Consider the following 22,749-nt stretch of genomic DNA (forward strand, 5'->3'; position numbering starts at 1 on the left):
CTAAAAGCTAGTAGAGGGCTATTAAGCCTCCCCTGATAACACTATGTAAATGTAATTCAATGAGGTCATGAATATTAAAATGAGCATTCCGGGCAATGCCTAGACATTGCTTGGTCATGCATGAAATGAAGCGCTGCAAAATAATAATAATAATTTATTTCTTATATACCGCCCCACCAGCAGTTCACAACAGAAGAACTGAGACATTTCAGTTAAAAAATACAATTTTGAAAAAACACAACTACGTCCGTTAAATACAGCATCAGATAAAAGGTACATTTAAAATACATAACCTAATAAAAAAAACACCATCTTAAATATCAACATTCTGGTTTATCAAAGTTTTTAATGATTTCCTACATGTAAGATAAGAATAGGCTTGAACAATCAGCGGACTCATCTAGAAGTCCATCTTCCCCGCCTGGTATTCCAATGGCCTGTCCAAAAAAGTCTTATAGCGACAGGCCCTTGGGGGAGGGAAGAGGAACAGGCCTGAATTTCTGGTACATTTGAATGAATTAAACAATTTCAGGTAAGATACCAAATAAGAAGGTAATAAACCACCAGGTCTGAAAGTGCAGGTAGCGTGTTAAAAGCCCACCTCAGGTGAATCAAACGTGTAAACTGGCAGCTCTGGGCTGCTGATGGAAAACTGCCCAGTGAGTAATACTGTTTTGTTCTTTTTCGAAAGATTGATATAGGTTATTAGACAATAAAATGAAACACACCTTATATAATTACTTTCACAGAACTGTGCAGAGATCGTGGAAGTTCGAAAGCCCTGAAGAAACGGCTAAGTTCCGCAAAACGTTGGCTATACATAAGACTCCTCTGGAATCTCAGTCCCATAAAGAATAACCATCGTGACAACTAGTCATTCTAAACGGAAGCTCTTTGGGCCAACGATATGGGTGGAGGTAGTTTGAGCATTGAATGGCAAATTCTATAAGAAGCGCCTAATTAGGCACGGTTCAGCGCAATTCAAGTCAAATGAATCATGCTGAGCGGAACCTATTTTGGAGGCGCCCAAGAAATAGGCCAGTTCTAGGCACAACTAAGTGCTTAAGAATGCTTAAGAGCAGTGATTCTGCAACAAGGCGCCTAACATGTAGCCAGGCCAATGCCTTACATAAGAACATAAGAATTGACGCTGCTGGGTCAGACCAGTGGTCCATCATGGCCAGCGGTCTGGTGAAAGACCAGCGCCCTAACTGAGACCAGCCCTACCTGCGTACGTTCCGGTTCAGCAGGAACTCGTCTAACTTTGTCTTGAATCCCTGGAGGGTGTTTTCCCCTATAACAGACTACGGAAGAGCGTGAATGCAGGATTTTAACATGCTGAAAGAACAAAGTTAGTGAGACCAATCCATTCGGCATTCTCACATTTGTCGTCCCCCCCACCTCCCCCATGGAAAGGAGAGAAGAGAGAACCTGTAGTGATGTGGCTGGTAGTGGCGCTTAGCCATCGTGGGACCAGAAGCGCCATGAAGACAGTGAATCCAACAATGAAGATGTTCCTCCCCGAGTCTATGTCTGTGTATTGGAAGTAGGAGATTCCTGCCCCAACGGTAACAGCATGGCTCACACTGAGCACACCACCTGGGGAGGGGGAAAGAAACATCAACCACCAACAGCAGGTTGCCAACTTCACCCCCCCATGACATCAGGAACATATACCGTATATGGGGAATTACTTAGGGCTCTTTTTACTAAGGTGTGCTAGCGTTTTTAACGCACGCACAAAATTACCACGCGCTAAACCGCGCGGTACACTTCTAGAATAACGCCAGCTCAATGCTGACATTAAGGTCTAGCACGCCGGGCAATTTAGCGTGCACTATTCCGTGTGTTAAGGCCCTAACGCACCTAAGTAAAAGGAGTCCTTAGTTCCCTATGTAATATCTACTGAAAGTTAAGTAGGAGCTGAGAATTGCATAACCACTCCCCCAAAAAAAACAAACACACACACAACTGGTAAAACTCCCTGCACTGTGAGTCATCTCTGACAAGAAATGATCTAAAATGGAAAGTTTAGGACAAGTAAGTCCCACCTAGCTGATTCTTTCTCATAGTTAAACTATCGCCTGATAGAAACATGAAGGCAGCTAAAGGCCAAATGGTCCATCTAGTCTGCTCATCTTCAGTAACCATTATCTCTCTCTCTCTCTGATCCTCCACCTGTCGTATATGAGGGTAGCAGCTATGCAAGGGTATTAATTTCTTTACAAGGTTCCATTGGTTTAAATTTTCTTTTCAGTCCAAGTATAACGAACTTATCTAATATTCTATAGAGAGTAGACATCATACGTTCCTTTACAAAATAAGTGCCATATGTAAGCAAACTGTTAAAAAAAATTATGCTGCCCACCTCTAGGGTTACCAGACGTCCGCGAAAACCTGGGCATGCCCTCTTTTTAGAGGACTGACTGGGTGCCCAGACGGACTTTCCAAAACCCTGTAGTTTGTCTGGATTTTGGAAAGCTCTGGCCGCATCTGGAGGGCCTCTGAGCCTGCGCAGATGATGTCACATGTGTCCGCATAGTCTCGGAGGCCCTCAGACATGGCCCGGAGGTCTGGAATGAGAAGACGAAGCTTTGTGGGGACAAGGCTGGAGGTGGAACAGGACGGGGCGTGGCTGGAGGCAGAACGAGGCAGGGCTGGGGGCAGAACAGAATGTATCCATGCATCCGGGATTTTTCCATGCAAAATATAGTAACCCTACCCACCCACTCTCCACCACCACCAACCTCCCTCATGGGGGTAATTCTACAACACTACGCCTATATATGGTGCCTGTTCTATAAAGGAAAGTAAGACACCTAGCATAACCAGCATTTGCTGTCTGGTGTGAGGACTGGTATCAGAGCTCAAGTTCAAATGTCAAAGATGTGCCATCCTGACTCCATCTGTGTGTGTGTCCATTGGGCAACCATGCATGATGAAAGTTGGGTGCATAGGTGGAATTTGGCATTTACACATGTATATGCCAGTCTTACAATTTACACGTGCAATTGGTGTGTAAGCAGAGCCTGTTGTATAGAATTAACCCCCTAGATGTCACTGTTGACAGATTCTGTAGTTGCTGGTAGGAGGGAATTTTTATGTCTCTGGAAGGTCATGTGTCTTTCTTGGTTGTTCTTCCACCCTAAATCTGGGTCTCTTCCATTCAGTTTACTGAGAGTTATTTTATCAGATTGGAGATTTCTTTTCAGAATTCTATCCCGTTTTTTCCATGTTGCAGTGTTATTTTACCTATTACTGCCTTCTGGTGGTTAAATGAAATATTACATTTCACTTTGATCGTAATAGCCATGTTTTGTAAATAAATTATTTGAACTTCATTTTATGCACTTGGTTGTCTTCAGGTTATCTTCCAGAGCAAGGGAAGAGAAGGCTGATGGGATTCCTCTATGCATGAGTGTGTGTATCCTTTGTGTTTGATTATTTGGGTTGACTGCCTTGTTCTTTATTGCAGCATAAATCTTATTGGTTTTCTCGTAAGGTACTTTGCTGTCTATAACAAAATGCAAGAAGTCAAATCTGAATAACATGGGCCTAGATTCACTAAAGTCCACAAATCGATCCAATTCGTGTCCTATCCGTTTCCGAGTCATTCTGGCCAATTGATTCAGTAAAGCTTGGCCATGCAAATGATCAAATCGTAAACAAGCCCCCCTTCGCGCACACATCAAGCTGTAACATCGATCGACGCACATGCGCACTGTATCCTTGTTGGCACGTGCTATCTCTTTACGACTTCACTGCGTACAAATGGGGCAGGGTTTAATCGCGGATGTCATTGGCGGGCTCTGAATGTGCCTACTCCTTTTCAACATATTCATAGGGGATCTGACTCAGGGGCTTCAGGGTAAAATAACATTATTCGCCGACGATGCTAAACTATGCAATACAGTAAGTGAATGTAATTTACAGGATAGTATGACACAGGACCTGCTTACATTGGAAAGATGGTCCTCTACCTGGCAACTGGGCTTCAACGCTGGGAAATGTAAGGTTATGCACCTCGGTAACGGTAATCCATGCAGAAATTACACCTTGAATGGGGAAACTTTAACTAGTACTTCGGCGGAACGAGACCTAGGAGTAATCATCAGTGCAGACATGAAAACTGCCAATCAAGTGGAGAAGGCTTCATCTAAAGCAAGGCAAATGATGGGATGTATCAGTAGAAGCTTTGTCAGCAAGAAGCCTGAAGTCATAATGCCATTGTACACAACCATGGTGAGACCTCATCTGGAATACTGTGTACAATTTTGGAGACCTCATTACCGTAAAGATGTGCTCAGAATTGAGTCGGTTCAACGGATGGCCACCAGGAGGATCTTGGGTCTCAAAGGTCTCTCATACAAGGAGAGACTAAACAAACTACAGCTCTACACTCTAGAAGAACGTAGGGAGAGGGGAGACATGATTGAGACATTTAAATACATCACAGGACGTATCGAGGTGGAAGATGATATCTTCTTTCTCAGGGGACCCTCTGCCACCAGAGGGCATCCGCTCAAACTCAGGGGCGGGAAATTTTGTGGCGACATAAGGAAGTACTTCTTCACAGAAAGAGTGGTTGACCGTTGGAATGAGCTTCCAGCGCAGGTGATCGAGGCCAACAGCGTGCTGGACTTCAAGAATAAATGGGATACATATGTGGGATCCCTACGAGGGTCAGAGGAGAAAAGAGGGGATCCCTAAGAGAGTCAATCTGAATAAATAGTCACTAGGTATAGACTTAAGAGGAAGGGACAGTACGGTGGGCAGACTTGATGGGCTATAGCCCTTTTTCTGCCGTCATCTTCTATGTTTCTATGTTTCTATACCGCAAAACATTGTTGTCGTAAAAAAATGCAATATAAGAACTGTAGTTTTTACCAACCTCTCTTTTTTTTCTGTATAAGCTGTGACCATAGCTTTTTGAAAAATTTGTTGGAAAGGTTCAAGGAGAAATAGCATTGGAGGTTTGTGAGCGAGCTGTGGAATTCTTCAAGTTTGTCTTATTTTTATGGATTGATCTCGAAGTTTATTGCGCGCTTCCAAACAGCTTAACATTTCTCTCAGGAAAAGGCACAACAGTTAACAGCAGTTGAATGCGCTGGGATCAAGCGCTGTTATATACAGCCTACCAATCCCAGGAGGCTGTGCGGCTCTTTCTGCCATGAAGCACGAAGCAACCAAAGGCGACCCCGTGACGTCAGATGCACACAACAATCTAGCTGGAAGGAAGGGGGGAGGGATAGCTGGCCCTTAAAAGTTATTTTTGATTTTTTTTTTAATTTGGCATTGATATTCCAAATGTACAATGCGCAAGGAGAGCACGGGATTAATCCGCGATTTTCTCGCCATGCGCATTACAAATCCAAGATTCACTCCCGCGCTCAATATGCGCATTCCAAAAAAAAAATCAAAAAAAGATTTCTAACGCTTATGTACATGAAAGTTTACATATATTTAAAGTTTAGATATATTTTGGATTTTTTGCGGGGTAGATATATATTTTTAATGGGGTTCTTAACACACTCGCGGCAGTTGCTAGGCAGGAAAAGTCGGCGAGGATGTGAACAACTGGTCCTCAGCAGCTGAAACTTTTTGGATCGGAAAGGCCAGTCGGTTTGGACGAAATGGTTTCATGAATCGAGGCCTTAAGAAATTTGTATGCCTTTTTACTCATTTGCATGCGCAGATCGGATCGGGTGCGGATGGGGTCTGGAAGAAGGTTAGTCGGAAAGTGAGCGCAAACCGAGCGGTACACGATCGGTTTGCAGCCCATGAAGAATGGACATGTGCTATCCACACCTAATTAACAGCATACGAGGGCTCTAATGATGGGGAGGAAAGGGGCAGTGGGTTGAGATCCAAATGAATGCTTGAATCATGAATGCAGAGGTCTAAGATTTCCATATGGCTCCAGAAAAATGACAGATTGAGACATCCGGGTTTTACGTCCACTGAAAGCGATGAAAGTAAAACCCGGATGGCTCAAATCGTCCTCGCTTTTCTGGAGCCATATGGTAACTCTAGAGATCTGAAAGTGGGCTCCAATACATCTCATTGAAACATCTTGTCTACATTTTCTCTTGAATTCATCAAGAAATGAATCTACCTGAGGTTTCTGTGACATTTTTGTTATCTGGTTTTCCTACCTGGTGTGTATTTGTTTTAAATGTATATTCTTGATATCTACAATTCTTTACCATGGACAGCCAACGGGATGGTGGTGAGCAGCTCCGTCAGGCGGGGGGACATTCCCAGCAACACACAGAGCAAGGCACAAAGCTGCACGGAGTGGCGGGATCCAGCCTGAACAGGGAGAAAAGCGCAGAGCAATGTGTGATCATCGCAATATAAAAAGTGTATACCAGGCGCTGTTCACATTTCCTGTTTAGACTGTACAGATCATGTTGCAGTGGTTTAATTCCAGTCTGAGCCCAGTCCCTCAGGCTCCAGTTTCCCATTCTACCTGCATCTCTGCACAGCCTGTCTGAAGTGGGTGGGATCCAACTTCCTCTGGGATGGCAGGGATGAGCAAACCTTTTGGCCTGAGAGTCTGGGATCTGAGAAGCTGGGGGGGGGGGGGAGGCCATGACCCCCAATGGCATGTTAAAATTTTAAATTAAACATTTGGGGATTAAACCTGAGTTCTAAAGACTACTATTTATCATTTCTGTAGCGCTGAAAGGCGTACGCAGCCCTTCATTGTTTCCATACGTAGGCCCCGATGCTCAAAAGTAAGACTCGTTAAAGAAGCATCATAGCAGCCACCGAGACCCCTATGCAAATGCATTACAAGGAAATTAGTATTCTAATGAGCTTCCTTGTGATGCACAAATGGGAATGCTCCTCCCCCAGCACCAAATACTTGATGCCAAATTTTTCCGACGGCTGCTTGTGCCACTGGTTCTGTCGCAAAACTTTCCGACTCTTGCCTGGACACCCACCCCTGAGGCTTCAGATAAGATCCTGTGAGTGGGGACTTAAGCAGCTTGTATACTTAATCCTGTATTCAGCCTCACTAACACTGATTCTACATTTGCTCTGGCCAAGTCTTCTTTAGATGTTATGTTATGTGCAATCTTAAGTATATCCCCACTAAATCCTCATTAATTAGGCAGGTTGTTACCTTGGGCTTTCCCAAGGTTGATCTCAAAAGGCTCCAGCTAGTCTAATTTCATTTAAGAAGAAAACAAATCACATTACTCCAATCTTGAAAGATCTGCACTGGCTCCCAGATCGTGAAAGAATATCTTTTAAACTTTTGTGCCCTATTTTCAAAGCATTTTGGTTCTTACTCGTACAGCCAAACTATCTCAGGAAAAAGTTGAAAGAACTAAGGGCCAGATTCTCTAAGCTCCGACACCGCGGTAAAAAAAATACCGTGATGGGAGCGATTTTTGTTTTACTGGCGATTCTCAGCACAAATTCTATGCATGCTATGTGGGCAGAAAATCACTGGTGAAAGGGGTGGAGTTGCTGGGCTCACAAGAAAAATCACTAGTACAGCTGCCTGTCTGTCCGTCAAAAAACAAAAACAAACAGTCCCTGCTCTCCCTGTCTGAACCGGTAAGTAAGGAGAGCAAGGGCTGCCCCCCCCCCCCTCCCCCGACAGCAAGCTTCCCCTACAGAAACCTGGTGGTCTAGAGGGCCATTCCCCTCTCTGACCCCCAGTACCTACCAGCAGCAAGCTCCCCCCCCCCCCACAGACCCACATACAAGCCTGGTAGTCTAGTGAGCCGTCCCCCTCTCTGACCCCGCCTCATATCTTTTTTTGAAGACTGGCAGGAGGGATTCTCCCTTCCACTGACAGGCCCGCCTCTTCAAAATGGCAGGCCTTCCCCTTCCTGGTGCATACTGGGAGGAGCCCAGGGCCCTGATTGGTCCAGGCATCTATGTGAGGGGCCTTAGGCGTTTGAGCCAGTCAGGGTCTTAGGCCCATCCCCGTGCATCCCAGGAAGGGTAAGGCCCACCATTTTGGAGAGGTGGGTCTGCAGGTAGGAGAGATTGGGCATCCCTCTAGCTGTCTTCTTCAGATAAAGATACAGGGGTGTTTCAGAGGGGTTTGGGGGGACTGATGCAGCAGGAAGTGAGCATCCCTCCTGCCAATTTTTTTTTTTTTAAGTTTGGGGGTGGGGAAAGGGAGGCGGTTCTTGGCAGGGGGGATTTGCAGCATGGGGTAGTTGTGGCGTCAGGAGTCGGTTCCACAGTGGGCCACCCGGTGGCAGGAGGGAATGGGGATCCCTCCTACCACTCTTTATTTCAGGGGCCGTTATTAGGTGGGGTGGCTGGCACTTTTTTTTTCTTTTAATGGGAACAGGTATTGTGACTATATAACACACGCACAACATCTATGCCATAAAAAAAAAAAAAAAGTTTTACTGCCGTGAACAGCTGAGTGGCAGGAGGCTGCTTCAGGGCTTCCCCTGCTGGCTCTGCAAATGTGTGAGAGTCGCTTTCTGAATCATCGATCGGATGGGATTACGGCTAACCTCCGCAAAACTCATTTGCATCCAAACTTGTTGGAACACTGATTGTTGTTTTAAAATTAGCCCCAAAAAAATCGACCCACAGTGACCTGCATGGTCTTAACGACCATTTTTATTGCACCCAGGCCTAAATAAAAGTGTTACCATCTAGTTGTCTCTACAAGGTAATCAAGACTTTCCTGTTCTCATGTCTAACAAACTATACGAACACTGGGCAAGAAAACATTACTATGGTAAAAGTATTGTGGAGACAAAGAAGGTCAAGTGTTACCATTTGCCCACTAGCAAGGGCAAGACCAGGATCCTAGTTTGGATCATTTGGCATCTAATATAATAAAATGCTAGGCCGCGCATGCACACTCAAAAGTCGTGTTCCCTGATCCGTCGCGGACATGAGAATGCGCATGTGCGGCCCCGGCTGCGGCGGCGGCTTTCAAATTAAAAAAAAAGTTACCGCAGCGGCACGAGTGTGCATGCGCACTAGACAAGCTGCCCTGCTCTCCACCTCACAATACGGAAGTTTCTTTAGACGCTGACGATCGCCTCCACAAGCCGGGACTGGGGCACAAAGAGAGCCTCCTTCCCCCCCTCCCCCGGAACGAACCAAAAAACTGACCCCGCCGCCCGGGACCCAAGTCCTTTGCCACCCCCCCTTCCCTTCCTGTGGGCCCGACTGGCGATTTAAGCAGCGTGTGCAGCAGTCTTCACACGCTGCTTCGGGCCCTTCTATTGCCCTGATTTGCTCTGCCGCGTCTCTGATGATGTCATCAGGGACGTGCCAGAGTAAATCAGGGCAGTAGAAGGACCCGAAGCAGCGTGTGAAGACTGCTGAACACGCTGCTGGAATCACCAGCTTTGTAGTCGGGACCGCGGGAAGGGAAAGGGGGGTAGAGGAAACGCTAATGCTGCTGCACAGGGCACCCGTTAATGTAATGGGCTTGCTTTCGGGAGGGGGTAGAGAGACAGAAGGGGGCCACGGAGAGACAGTCAGGCATGGAACAACAGATAAATACAGTTAGGCAGGAGGCCAGGGAGAAAGACAGAGAGACATACAGAAAGAAAGACGGGGCCAGGGAGAGAGACAGACATAAAGAAAGACAAACAGACAGGGGGCCAGAGAGACAACAGATAAATACAGGTAGGCAGGGGGGTCAGGGAGAAAGACAGAGGGACATACAGAAAGAAAGACAGGGGGCCAGGGAGACAGATAGAATAAACACAGACAGACAGCAGAGAAAGAGAGAAAGAAACCTCCCCCCCCCCCAGACAAACACTAGCCAAGGATAGAGAGAGAGAAAGAAAGAATGACAGACAGGGGGCCAGAGAGATAGACATAAAGACAGACAGACAGACAGACAGACATCTATTCTAGCACCCGTTAATTTAACAGGCTTAAAGACTAGTATTTATATATGACTACCGCAAGATCCCACGGCAAACTTCACAAGACGTTTCCGTAGTGAAAATATGACTGCCACGAGATCCCGCAGCAAACTTTGCGAGACTGCGAGTCTCACTAAGTTTGCCGCAGGATCTCGCAGCTGTCATTTTTTCACTACAGAGTCTGCCGGGCAGGAGCGTAAAGGGATTGCTCCTGCCCCACCTCACAGCTGGACCACTGGGGACCTAAGGTAGACCTGCAGGGGGACTGGGAGGGAAGGGGAAGGGTGGCTAGTTGTGCAAAGCCGCTGGGAGGGAGGGTTTGACGGCCACTCCTGTTTCACGCTCCACTGGACCACCAGGGCAGTAATGGAGGCCCGCGGTGGGTGTGGGATGGGTTTAGACCCCCATTTTTGGGCCATTGTTTTGGCCCAAAAATCTCAGTTTATATTCAAATATAAACGATACTTGGCAAGATGCTGAAAGAGTATAACAGATTTTATGCTGCTTATCCTGGGAATAATCAGTGGATTTTTTCAAGTCAATCTTAATAATGGCTTAAGGATTTTTCTTTTAGGAACTTGTCTAACACCATTTTTAAACCATGCTAAATTAATCACTTTTATTACATTTTTTGGCAACAAATTCCAAAACTTAATTATACTTTGAGTGAATAAACTGTATAGATGCATCTTTTTGTCCAGTTTGTCTGTCATAACTAGATAGTAAGCTCTTATGAGCAGGGACTGTCTATTCCTTTTTTACTGTATAGTGCTGTGTGTGCCTAATAGTGCTATAGAAATAAGTTGTAGTGGTAGTAAATATTTTCTCTGATTTGTTTTAAACTGTGAGGAAAAGCTACTGAGGTTAGGACTCTTCAGCTTGGAGAAGAGACGGCTGAGAGGAAATAAGATAGAGGTCTATAAAATACTGAGTGGAATAGAATGGGTAGATATGAATCACTTGCTTACTCTTTCTAAAAATACAAGGACTAGCTACTAAGTAGTAAATTTAATACAAATTGAGTGAAGAAACATTTTCTCCAATCTGTAATTAAACTCATGAGTTCATTGCCAGAGAATGTGGTAAAAGCAGTTAGCTTAGCAGGATTTAAAGAAGGTTTGGGATAATTTCCTAAGATGGATCAGAAATTGGCTGGCGGACAGGAAGCAGAGGGTAGGAGTAAAGGGACACTACTCTGACTGGAAAGGGGTCACGAGTGGCGTCCCGCAGGGGTCAGTGCTGGGACCACTGCTGTTCAATATATTTATTAATGATCAGGAAACAGGGACGAAGTGCGAAGTTATAAAATTCGTGGATGACACAAAACTCTCCAGTAGGGTTAGAACTGTTGAGGAATGTAAAGAACTGCAAAGGGACCTGAACAAACTGAGTGAATGGGCAAATAAATGGCAGATGAGCTTCAATGTAGAGAAATGTAAAGTCTTGCACATAGGGAAAGGAAACCCGATGTACAACTACATGATGGGGGGATGATATTGGGGGAAGGCAACCTTGAAAAGGACTTGGGGGTCATGGTGGATAAAACAATGAAGCCGGCAGCACAATGCGCAGCGGCCTCCAAGAAGATGAACAGAATGTTGGGCATTATCAAAAAAGGTATCACTACCAGAACCAAAGAAGTTAACCTGCCGCTGTATCAGGCGATGGTGCGCCCGCACCTGGAGTACTGCGCTCAATACTGGTCGCCGTACCTCAAGAAGGAAATGGCGATACTCGAGAGGGTTCAGAGAAGAGCAACAAAAATGATAAAAGGCATGGAAAACCTTTCATATGCGGAGAGGCTGGGGCTTTTTTCCTTGGAAAAGCGGAGACTTAGAGGGGACATGATAGAAACTTACAAGATCATGAAGGGTATAGACAAGGTAGAGAGGGACAGATTCTTCAGACGTGCAGGGGTAACAATATCAAGAGGGCACTCGAGGAAATTGAAGGGAGACAGATTCAGAACAAATGCTAGAAAGTTCTTCTTCACTCAGAGGGTGATGGACACCTGGAAAGTGCTTCCAGAGGAGGTGGTAGAGCAGAGTACGATTTTGGGGTTCAAAAAGGGATTGGACGAATTCCTGAAGCAAAGGGGAATTGAGGGGTATGGTTAAAGGGATACTATACAAGGCAAAATGTTGTATGTAAAAGATCACTAACAGGTCTTTGACTTGGAGGGCCGCCGCGGGAGCAGGTGCTGGGCACGATGGACCTATGGTGTGACTCGGCAGAGGCGATGCTTATGTTCTTATGGACTTGGGAAAATCCACTGCTTATTTTTAGGATAAACATCATCAAATCTGTTTTCCTCTTTTGGGATCTTGCCAAGTACTTGTGACCTGGTTTTGCCACTGTTGGAAACAGGAGGACTTGATGGGCCTTCGGTCTGTCCTAGTATGCCAACACTCAAGTTCTTAAGGCCAAGGGTTCTTACTTTACCTTGGTCAATCCAATTGCTCCGACATTGGGAACACTGCACGCTGCTCCAGAGACACTCCCCAGAATCCCAGACAGAAGATTTCCAATCGCTTCCATACAGATCCCACGATTACAAGCGTGCCGGGGAATGGGAGGAGCTTGCTGTACACGGCTGCACAACACGAAGCACCCCAAAGAGTTTATGCTGGAGGTGATAGCCAGAACTGTGCCCATGGACAGAGCCTGAATATTGAGCAGTGGCCATCCTGCCTCACCTACAAGAGACATTCAGCATGGGCAAAATGACATAGTTTAAAGCCAAGATCTACTACATAGAACCAACATGTCTGCTTAAAGGAGGTCACGTGAACTAAAAGGAAGACATCCTAGTATGTACACCATGCTTTTCATCTCCCCGTGCCAGTATGCTTGATGTCTAGGACTGTCCAGATAAACTGTGCAAATTGAAGCTTTTCCCATGAATTTGATTGTGCTTGATACAAAAATAATTTAAAAAATTTTTTAAAGCCCACTGATTACATAAAGCTGTTTTTCTTAAAATTTGCTATTACTTTTGCTTAATGGAACAAATTTCTTCATATTATAGCTATAACATTTATGTTTTCACGCTCAGCAATGACTCATTGATAACAATACATTTTATGCAAAACATCTAGCAGTATTTTATTAAATTAATCTTCAATATATGCACTTTATTGTGGAAAATATCAGCAATTTAACATATTTCTCTAATAACTAAACATGTACATTTTGGTGTCATCATCTACCAATGGCTTTCCAAACACTCAAGCATTCAGACCTGGATTCTGTATAGGACGCATGGTCTCAGAAGCCGCCTAAGCGGCTTTTGAGAATCGCACATGGGCATCCTATACAGAATCGCGCCTAAGCCTGCCTAAGAATCCGATTCTCTAACCGACGTCCATGTTACAGACACGGGTTAGAGAATCAGGTTGCCACTGAGCTTATCGCAGCAAGGGATCTCCCTGCCACAATAAGTTTAGTTGCAACCCATCACCACCCTCTGCGAAGACTACATCCCTCCTACCAGAACCCCCCAACCCCATGACCATCACATGGCAGGAGGGATGCCCAATTGCTGCGATAAGCTCAACAGCCTCATCTGCTTACAATGTAGTCTAGCATTTTGCTGGCCTACATTGTACACATCTACCGCTGGCCTAGGGAGATGCGTAAGGTTGCCTAGGTCCGCCTAAGTCTACTTCTAGACCAAGCCATGCCCATGCCTAGCCTTAGGCGAGCTTAGGCAGGCATTTGCACCTCACTAGGCTCCTGGAGGCGCCTACAATGAAGGCGGCCTGCCTCAAGAGGTTTTTTTAAAAAAACGTTCATCCCAATTGACTGGTTAGGCAGCAGTTAACCGTCTACAATCGGGACACCGTTTATAGAATTCGGGCCTCACTGTCTTCTTGAGATAGTCAGGATAAAGCCTGTGATGCAGTTCAACTCTTTGAAACAAGGCCTCACGCTGCACTGTTAACACATTTATGAAAAACGGAGCTTTATGTAATCAGGCTTTGAGGGACCCTAGGACCGGCTTTACATTTTTTAAATTATTCTCCTCCTCCTTTACAAAACCTCGCTAGCATTTTTAGTTCCGGCCACGGCGGTAAGAACTCAGACACTCATAGAATTCCTCAAGCATCAGAGTTCTTGATAGCAAGGCTTTGTAAAGGAAGGCCTCTCGGATTAAGCAAAAATTCATGGAAAACATTTCAATTCACACAGTTTTTCCAACTTTATTTTTTTCTGGACAACCCTATTGATCTCACTCACTGATAAAAAGAAAAATTAGAGAGTAAGGCCTGACTGGTAGCAAGGGAAGAGCTAGATAAGTTTTCGTATATCAATGAAATGCTGCTCATCTGTAAGTCTAAGGCACAGTAAGTTTTAGGTAGCCTCATACTCCATTTCCAGAGCAGAAGGTCTCTGGTTTTCATATCGTTTGACGTCTTGCAGAAGTTGCTGGAACATCTCTGTAGTAATGTAATGTAATGTAATTTATTTCTTATATACCGCTACTTTAGTCTGTCTCTTGTGCTTATAATCTAGTGTGTGTTCCAAAATTCAAACTTCTCCAACTGCACTAAAATACCAAGAGTTTTCCTCTGTACCTTCAAATCACAGATACCTGGGTAGGGGACTTTGATCCAGGGAGAAGCAAGTGTGGTGTTCTCTGCTGTAGACAGATTCTCTAGGGCGAGGCCTTGCAATTCTGTCTGCTTGCCAAAATGATTCAGGATACCATGGACAATCCAGATGCAGGAAATAGGTAGCAACATCTGTAGGGGGCAGTACAAAAAAAAAAAGAGGTAAACAGTTATGGCATCATCTGACCACTGATGAGGTCACCAGCCTTCCATTCCAGAGACAAATGCAGTTGTATTTCTAGATCCAGACAGGGAACCAGAAGAACAAATGAGGTTTAACTGCTAGATTTCACCCAGACCTCTAATTAGCAACTTATCTGAGGCAGAAGAACCTCCAGTGAGTCCAAAAACATAAATAGGATTGAAATAAGGGAAGGGTAACACAGCAGAATAATCTAGAAATTAGGGAACCCGAGGAAAGGAGTATCAGCCCCCGAAAACTACTCAAAAAATGTGTGAAATTACTCTAACAACACGCGGGGAAAGCATGTCCACTTCATTTTCCCATTTTTGGAACTTGTACCTCATTTCAGCCATTTTTGTACTTTGTTTTAGTGCCTCAGGACTTGATTATAGATGGTGTTAACACACATTGAATCATTCCCATACCCTGAGGGTCCCTATTCCTAAGCTGCAGTGAGGCTTTGTATTTACCACACCATAAATATAAAACTGAAGGAGCATTAAAGGCTCCTTTTACGAAGCTGCGTTAGCAGTTTTAGTGCACGCTAAACCTGCGCTACGCGGCTAGAACTAACGCCAGCTCAATGCGTCTAGCGCGGCTGGCAGATTAGCGCGTGTTAAACCGCTAACGCGGCTTCGTAATAGGAGCCCTAAGTGTATAAAAGCGGGAGCCAAAGCCAGCATCTGCCCAGCATTTACCGCACAAGGCAGACAGTCCCCACCCAGATCTAGCAAAGGTGCACTTGTGATTGTAATATAGTGCTGGCCCCCAATCCCCCAACCTCGCTGAGAGCCCCCTAGTGACAGGACAACACACTCCCCAGAATTTTTTACATTTGCATTTCTTCTATTCCACTTGCAGGCCTGAAAGCTATTGAAGCAGTGTACATAGGGTTCCCATATGGCTCCAGAAAAAGGAGGATGGATTAAGACATCTGGGATTTACTCCCATTGAAACAATGACTCAATCCGTCCTCTTTCTTCTGGTGTTTTTCTTTCTGAAAAGCTCACTGTCTTAGTTTATATCGAGGTAATGGAGGGTCTACGATCACAGGGAGCTGCAGTGGTATTTGAGCCTGGTTATGCAAAGATCCTGCCATATTTTGGGCTGAGAGTCAGGCTTCTGATTGCCAGAAACATTGTCTCTTTCATCTACATTTACAGCTGCATACTTTTCTCTTTTGTCTTAGAGACTTTTCAAGATGCTACTACAAGAAGCATATTTACTGAATATTTTTGTTACAGGGAGAACTCTCTCTGCACGATGTCCTACGCTGCTGGGTCAGACCAGTGGTCCATCGTGCCCAGCAGTCCACTCACGCAGTGGCCCTTAGTTCAAAGACCAGTGCCCTGAGACTAGCCCTACCTGCGTACGTTCCGGTTCTGCAGGAACTTGTATAACTTTGTCTTGAATCTCTGGAGGGTGTTTTCCCCTATGACAAACTCCAGAAGTGCGTTCAAGTTCTCTTTCACTCTCTGGGTGAAGAAGAACTTCCTACTGTTCGTACAGAATCTATCCCCTTTCTGTTTTAGAGAGTGCCCTCTCGTTCTCCATAACTTGGAGAGGGTGAACAACCTGTCTTTATCTACTAAGTCTATTCCCTTCAGTACCTTGAATGTTTCGATCATGTCCCCTCTCAATCCCCTCTGTTCAAGGGAGAGGAGGCCCAGTTTTTCTACTCTTTTGTTGTACGACAACTCCTCCAGCACCTTAACCATCATAGTCGCTCTTCTCTGGACCCTTTCGTGTAGTACCATGTCTTTCTTCATGTACGGCGACCATTGCTGGACGCAGTACTCCAGGTGGGGGCGCACCATGGCCCGGTACAACGGCATGATAACCTTCTCCGATCTGTTCGTGATCCCCTTCTTTATCATTCCTAGCATTCTGTTCACCCTTTTCTCTTAATCACCATCCGTTTGTGCTGTAATCTAAATAGCTGTGTGTGAGAACAATGCCATGTCTCCACTTTCATTTCAGTGGAGACACGGCATTGTTCTCGCACACAGCTGATTAAGAGATTTTGATTGTTTCACTATAAGAGTAATTTGAAACAGTGCTGTGGTTAAGACTACTGAGGCAGGCCCCACGGCCGAAACACACACGTGTCGGGTCTTGAGTACCATAGGTCTCTTTTGGTTTTCTATGATCCCATGATTATAGCTAAATAAAATTGCACGGCAACAAGAGGGCATCCGTGAAAAATCAGGGGCGGGAAACTACGAGGTGACACCAGGAAATTATTTTTCACTGAAAGGGTGGTTGATCTTCCACTGCAGGTGATTGAGGCCAGCAGCGTGCCTGATTTTAAGGCCAAATGGGATCGACACATGGGATCTATTCACAGGGCAAAGGTAGGGGAGGGTCATTAGGGTGGGCAGACTGGATGGGCCGTGGCCCTTATCTGCCATCTATTTCTATGTTTCTATGACATCCCCCCCCCCACCAAAGTACAGAATGATGCACCTATGGAGCCTACCTAGGTTATGACTCCAAATACAGTAGACTCCCAGTTAACCAGTATTCAACTAACTAGTACCTTCAACCAACCAGCAAAAAAAAAAAAAAAATTGCTGGGGAAAAAAGGTCTCCCAGGCTCCTCAAACATCTAAAGTCATGCTCCTTGACCCAACAAACCCTTCTCTCCCTCCAGCCCCCAAAGCATCAGTGGTAGACACAAATCTCCCTCCCTACTCCTTTTTCTTATCCACTGTGCCAGAACAGAAAGATACAATAATCTCTGCTATCCCCCATATTTCTTCTCTATTTCTGGACTTTTCTGATTGTCTAGAGCAGTGGTTCCCAACCCTGTCCTGGAGGACCACCAGGCCAGTTGGGTTTTTGGGATAGCCCTAATGAAGATGTATAAGAGAAATTTGCATATAATGGAGGTGACAGGCATGCAAATCTGCCCCATGCATATTCATTAGGGCTATCCCAAAAACCCAACTGGCCTGGTGGTCCTCCAGGACAGGGTTGGACACCCCTGGTCTAGAGGAACCTGGGTGGAAGGTATAATCTATATTGTAATCTGTATGCTCTTAAAATTTCTCCTTGGACTTTCAAGTTTATTTAAAATGTGTTTAATTGCCCATTAATACACGAAGACAGACATGCTTTGTGACATGCCTTTGCTCCAGAAATCCTAGGATTAGGACAGACAGCTTAGGAGTCCCAGACCTGTTTTCTGTGTCCCCTGCCATTACCTTCTAATTATGCTGTTGGTCACCTACTTCCCTTCAGAGCTCATCTCATCCCCATAAAGCCCATTGGTTCACAGCAACCATCAATCTTCAACTACTGAAGTGCAATTTACATCATGCCCAACATTATTGGCGAAGCCACACCACTGCCACCATGAATCACTGAAAGTCTGAATTACATCTCTCTAATTTCCACCTCAAACAGCTTAAATCTTGCCTATTATTCTAGATTAGTCAAATCTTCCATGAATCCAGTCTGTTGTCATTAGCTGCCAATTCTGTTGGATTACCTACTGCTGATGCATCTACTAATAAAATCCTTACTTTGCAAAACTCCTCAGGCCCACCCTCTCAGTACCTCCTTCAGTTCCTGATATCTCTAATATCTCTTCTTGTGCAGTGGGCATGTCTAGCTGGTCTTCATTTGATATTCCTTCTCTGAACTCCCTGAACAACATTCTAGTTCACATGAATTTCATCTTTTACATTCTTGATGCCATTCCACTTTCTTGGATAAAATCTTTGACGCAAGGTATCATGCCTCTTGTTCTTTCCATCATTTCACATAGCCTTCCCTCAGGAACCATTCTGTCTGCTTGGAAGAAGGTCATGATTTGTCTTCTACTAAAGAAACCCTCTTTGGATCCCACTCTGTCTAATAACTACAGACCAGTCTCTAATCTTAACTTTCTTTCTGACCAGATGCAGCGAGACCCGGAAACTGCAACAAACCCTTAGAGAAGATTTGTCTTTCTGCAGCTCTCTTCTCACATCGAACCAGTGGCGTACCAAGGGGGGGGGGCGGGAGGGGAGGTCCGCCCCGGGTGCCAGCCCTGAGGGGGTGCTCCCGGCCTTGCCATTCAGTCCCCCCCACCCCCGAAGGACCGCTCGCCCCACTGACCTTCCTGCACCACCTGTGAAGCAGCCCGCAGCAGGATCGCGACGTCAGCGATCCCTGAGCTGCTTGGGCGCTGCTTCCTGCGCCGCGGTCCCGCCCCTCCTCTGACATCAGAGGAGGGGCGGGACCGCGGCGTAGGAAGCAGTGCCTAAGCAGCGCAGGGATCGCTGACGTCGCAATCCTGCTGCGGCTGCTTCATAGTTGGTGCAGGAAGGTCAGTGGGGCGAGCGGTCCTTCGGGGGTGGTGGGGGGGGGGGACTGAACGGCAAGGCCGGGAGAATAGGTAGTGCTGCTTCATAGGTGATGCGGGGAGGCCAGGGGGGCGAGCGGTCTTTCGAGGTGGGGCGGGCGGGCAGGCAGGCAGGCTTTCAAGGGGAAGGGGGGTGACAGGCAGGCAGGCAGGCCTTCAAGGGGGGGACGACAGGCAGGCCTTCAAGGAGGGAGGCAGGCCTTCAAGGGGGGGGACAGGCCTTCCGGGGGGGTGTTCAGACCTTCAAGGGGGAGGGACAGGCCTTCAAGGGGGGGCAGGCAGGCCTTCAAGGGGGGGCAGGCAGGCCTTTAAGGGGGGGACAGGTCTACAAAGGGGTGGGACAGGCCTACAAGGGGGTGGGACAGGCCTTCAAGGGGGGGGACAGGCCTTCGGGGGGGTGCAGGCCTTCAGGGGGGGTGCAGGCCTTCAGGGGGGTGCAGGACTTCGGGGTGGTGCAGACCTTCAAGGGGGGGACAGGCAGGCAGGCCTTCAAAGGGGGGACAGGCCTACAAGGGGGTGGGACAGGCCTTCAAGGAGGGTGCAGGCCTTCGGGGGGTGCAGGCCTTCGGGGGGGGTGCAGGCCTTCAAGGGGGTGCAGGCCTTCAAGTGGGGGGACAGGCCTTTGGGAGGGGTGCAGACCTTCAAGGGGGTGCAGGCCTTCAAGGGGGGGACAGGCAGGCAGGCCTACAAGGGGGGGACAGGCCTACAAGGGGGTGGGACAGGCCTTCAAGGGGGGGGACAGGCCTTCAGGGGGGTGCAGGCCTTCGGGGGGGGGTGCAGACCTTCAAGGGGGGACAGGCAGGCAGGCCTTCAAGGGGGGGGACAGGCCTACAAGGGGGGTGCAGGCCTTCAAGGGGGACCCTGGTTTAGAAGTACACAGAGGGAAGGGGGTGTTCAAAGAGACGTGCATATGCCAAACTTTGGGGGGGGAGGAAGAAATAATGGGTCTGAAAATAGAGGAGAGGGAGAGAGATGATGGACCATGGGATTTAAGGAGGGAAGGAACAGAAAGGGAGAGAAATTGGACACAAGGGATGGTGTGGAGGAGGGATAGAGATACTGGATAGGAGGGTAATTGGGAAAAGAAAGGGAGAGATGGTGGACTCTGGGGTGGTGGGGAAGGAGGGAGAGATGCCGGATGAAAGGGTATTTAAGAAAAGGTGGATCTGTGGAGGGAGATGAAAAAAAGGAAAGATACCTGACTTCCTGGGGAGGGAAGGGAAATGGAAATGGAGGACAGAGTTGGCAGATGGATGGTTAGCATGCAGAAAGAAGAAAGAAGGAGACCCTGGCAAGCAAGTTATCAGAAGAAAACCAGAGCCTTGGACCAACAAGATTTGAAATATAACCAGACAACAAAAGGTAGAAAAATTAATTTTATTTTCTGTTTTGTGATTATAATATGTCAGATTTGAAATGTGTATCCTGCCAGAGCTGGTGTTGGACTGCAAATGTGAGCTAGGATTTAACAGAGAGAGGAAAAGTCCTTTTTGTTTCTTTATTTTATTTACACCACAGCGCCAGTGTGGTTAGGAGAAGCCAAAGGGGGTGAAAAAGCTATAAAACCCACCAGGAGTTTTGAAAAAAATCACCCAACTGGGCAGGAAAATCGAATTGAAAAACCAATTCAATAGGCTGAATCAAATCAAAATTTTTTTCCTGAATCTGGCAGCATTAGTTTGTGCTACTGTCTTAGACTTTAGGACCTGGGATTGGGGAGAGATGGCATCCTCAGTACTTTATAATGCAAGTGAAACGAGGATTTGGTCAGACTTTTGAAGGGTCTGCAGAAAAAAAAATATTGTATAGGCCGGGGACATGAGACAGCAGGAAATGGGAACTTTTCTTCCTTCTATTTTTGTGAATGGAAAGGCTGAGGATGTCAGAGAGTTCAGTTAAAATATGTGCTTTATAAGAAAATATAATAATGTGTTTTATAAAGTTTATAGCATAGCTGGCCTACCCGGTGAGGTGTTCCTAGTGGTGATGGTGGCAGCGTGTCAATGTGTTGAGAGGAAGAGGTGGTCTGGGAAATTCTGCTGAGCAAACTCCGGGCCCATTTCCACCCCCCAGTTAGTCCACTCCACTCAACTGGTTCACACACTGAGTGGGTCTTTGGGTGTTGTTTTGGGATCTCTTCCAGTGGTTTATCAGTATCTCCTTCTGGTCCAAGGAAGGAAACTTTGTTATCCTTAGCATTGACCTACAGAATATGTTTGTAATAGCGCTGCTTGTGTGGCATTAGGCTATGTAGTGATCGAAAGAAAAAAACAGACCTTTGCACATTTTTGCACTATATGGTGGGTGTATGAGGAGATTCACATTTCCTGCACAGCTAAGTCCATGTGAAGTTACCTTGTGCTGTATTTGACATCTAGCAAGGTCTCTGTTTGAAAGGAAAGATCTAAACTTAAAAATGAAGTGGCCAGAAGTTATGGTAAAAGCAGATAGTGTAGCTGGTTTTAAGAAAGATTTGGACAAATTCCTGGAGGAAAAGTCCATAATCTGTTATTAAGACATGGGGGAAGTGTCTGCTTGCCCTGGATCGGTAGCATGGAATGTTGCTACTCTTTGGGTTTTGACCAGGTATTAATGTCCTGGATTGGCTACCATGAGAATGGGCTACTGGGCATGATGGACCACTGGTCTGACCCAGTTAGGCTATTCTTATGTTATGTTCTCATCTGTAGGGGCCTTTGTTTTCACTTCTTATTTTAATGTATTTTTTTTCTGGGAACTTATCAGTGTTTTTTATAATGGGAACAAAAATGGAAGAGAATTAATGTGTGTGGGATGAGGGGGTAACTAATTTCTTCAGCTAAATAATTCAATCCACCTCAAACAGACATAGGAGAACTCACGCACCATTCACACACCCTCCAACCAAAAACGTCAAAAGAAAAAAATTGTTCGACAACCTCCTAGCCATTCGAGCTGCAACACTCGACCCCCAACTCTACAACCAATTGATATCAACCACAGACTGCAAAACCTTCAAAAAGAAATAAAAACCCTTCTATTCAAAAAACACATAAAACCGAACTAACACAATCAGAACTGTCCCAAGCATCACCTGCAACTACTCCATATGTACTTCTGATGTCATGACAATTCAGACATAATTTATGTTATGTTATGTTTGGAATATAAGAAAATTTTCACTGCCTGTTTCTATTCTGACCATTTATTCCGTTTCATGGTCATTACAAAAAATATTTTTTTACATGGGGGGGGTCAAAAAATGATGGGCCCCGGGTGCCACATACCCTAGGTACGCCACTGCATCGAACAGCTACTTATTCTACATCTCCATCAAGCAGGCTATAGATCACTTCATAATACAGAGACTGTTTTATCAGCTCTTATTAGTGAACTTCATGCTAGGAATATTACCCTGTTAGTTTATCTCGTCTTCTCATCCACTTTTGATCTAGTCGACCTCTCTCTTGATTATCCTGACTTGAGGAAATCAGTCTTTTAGGTGCAGATTAAACTGGTTTTCATCTTTCCTAAGTGATCAGCCTTTCACATTTACCCACCTTTCGCATACATGATATCTCTTGCAGGCTTCTTCAAGGTTCATTGCTTTCCCTGGTTCTTTTCAATATTTTCATAAGTCCATTATCTACTCTTATACAGTCCTACAATATTAAATATTTTGTTTGTGCTGATGATATCCTGGTATTTCCATGCATGCCATTTCATCAGAATCAATCCCCTCTTCAA

General features: G+C 45.8%; 1 protein-coding gene across 2 annotated transcripts in view; it reads right to left on the bottom strand.

Moving 5' to 3' along the window:
• Positions 1–22,749, bottom strand: part of SLC23A3 (solute carrier family 23 member 3) — a 48,102-nt gene that overhangs the window by 14,183 nt on the left and 11,170 nt on the right. For both annotated transcript variants that reach the window (XM_033947355.1, XM_033947354.1), the window contains exons 7-10: positions 14,470–14,620; positions 12,318–12,571; positions 6,207–6,312; positions 1,432–1,599 (exon numbers count right to left, since the gene is read on the bottom strand). In XM_033947355.1, coding sequence (XP_033803246.1) covers positions 1,432–1,599; positions 6,207–6,312; positions 12,318–12,571; positions 14,470–14,620 — 679 coding nt within the window. The remainder of the gene's footprint in view (positions 1–1,431; positions 1,600–6,206; positions 6,313–12,317; positions 12,572–14,469; positions 14,621–22,749) is intronic.

This window comes from Geotrypetes seraphini, chromosome 5 (assembly GCF_902459505.1).
Source record: "Geotrypetes seraphini chromosome 5, aGeoSer1.1, whole genome shotgun sequence".
Classification (NCBI taxonomy): Eukaryota; Metazoa; Chordata; class Amphibia; order Gymnophiona; family Dermophiidae; genus Geotrypetes; species Geotrypetes seraphini.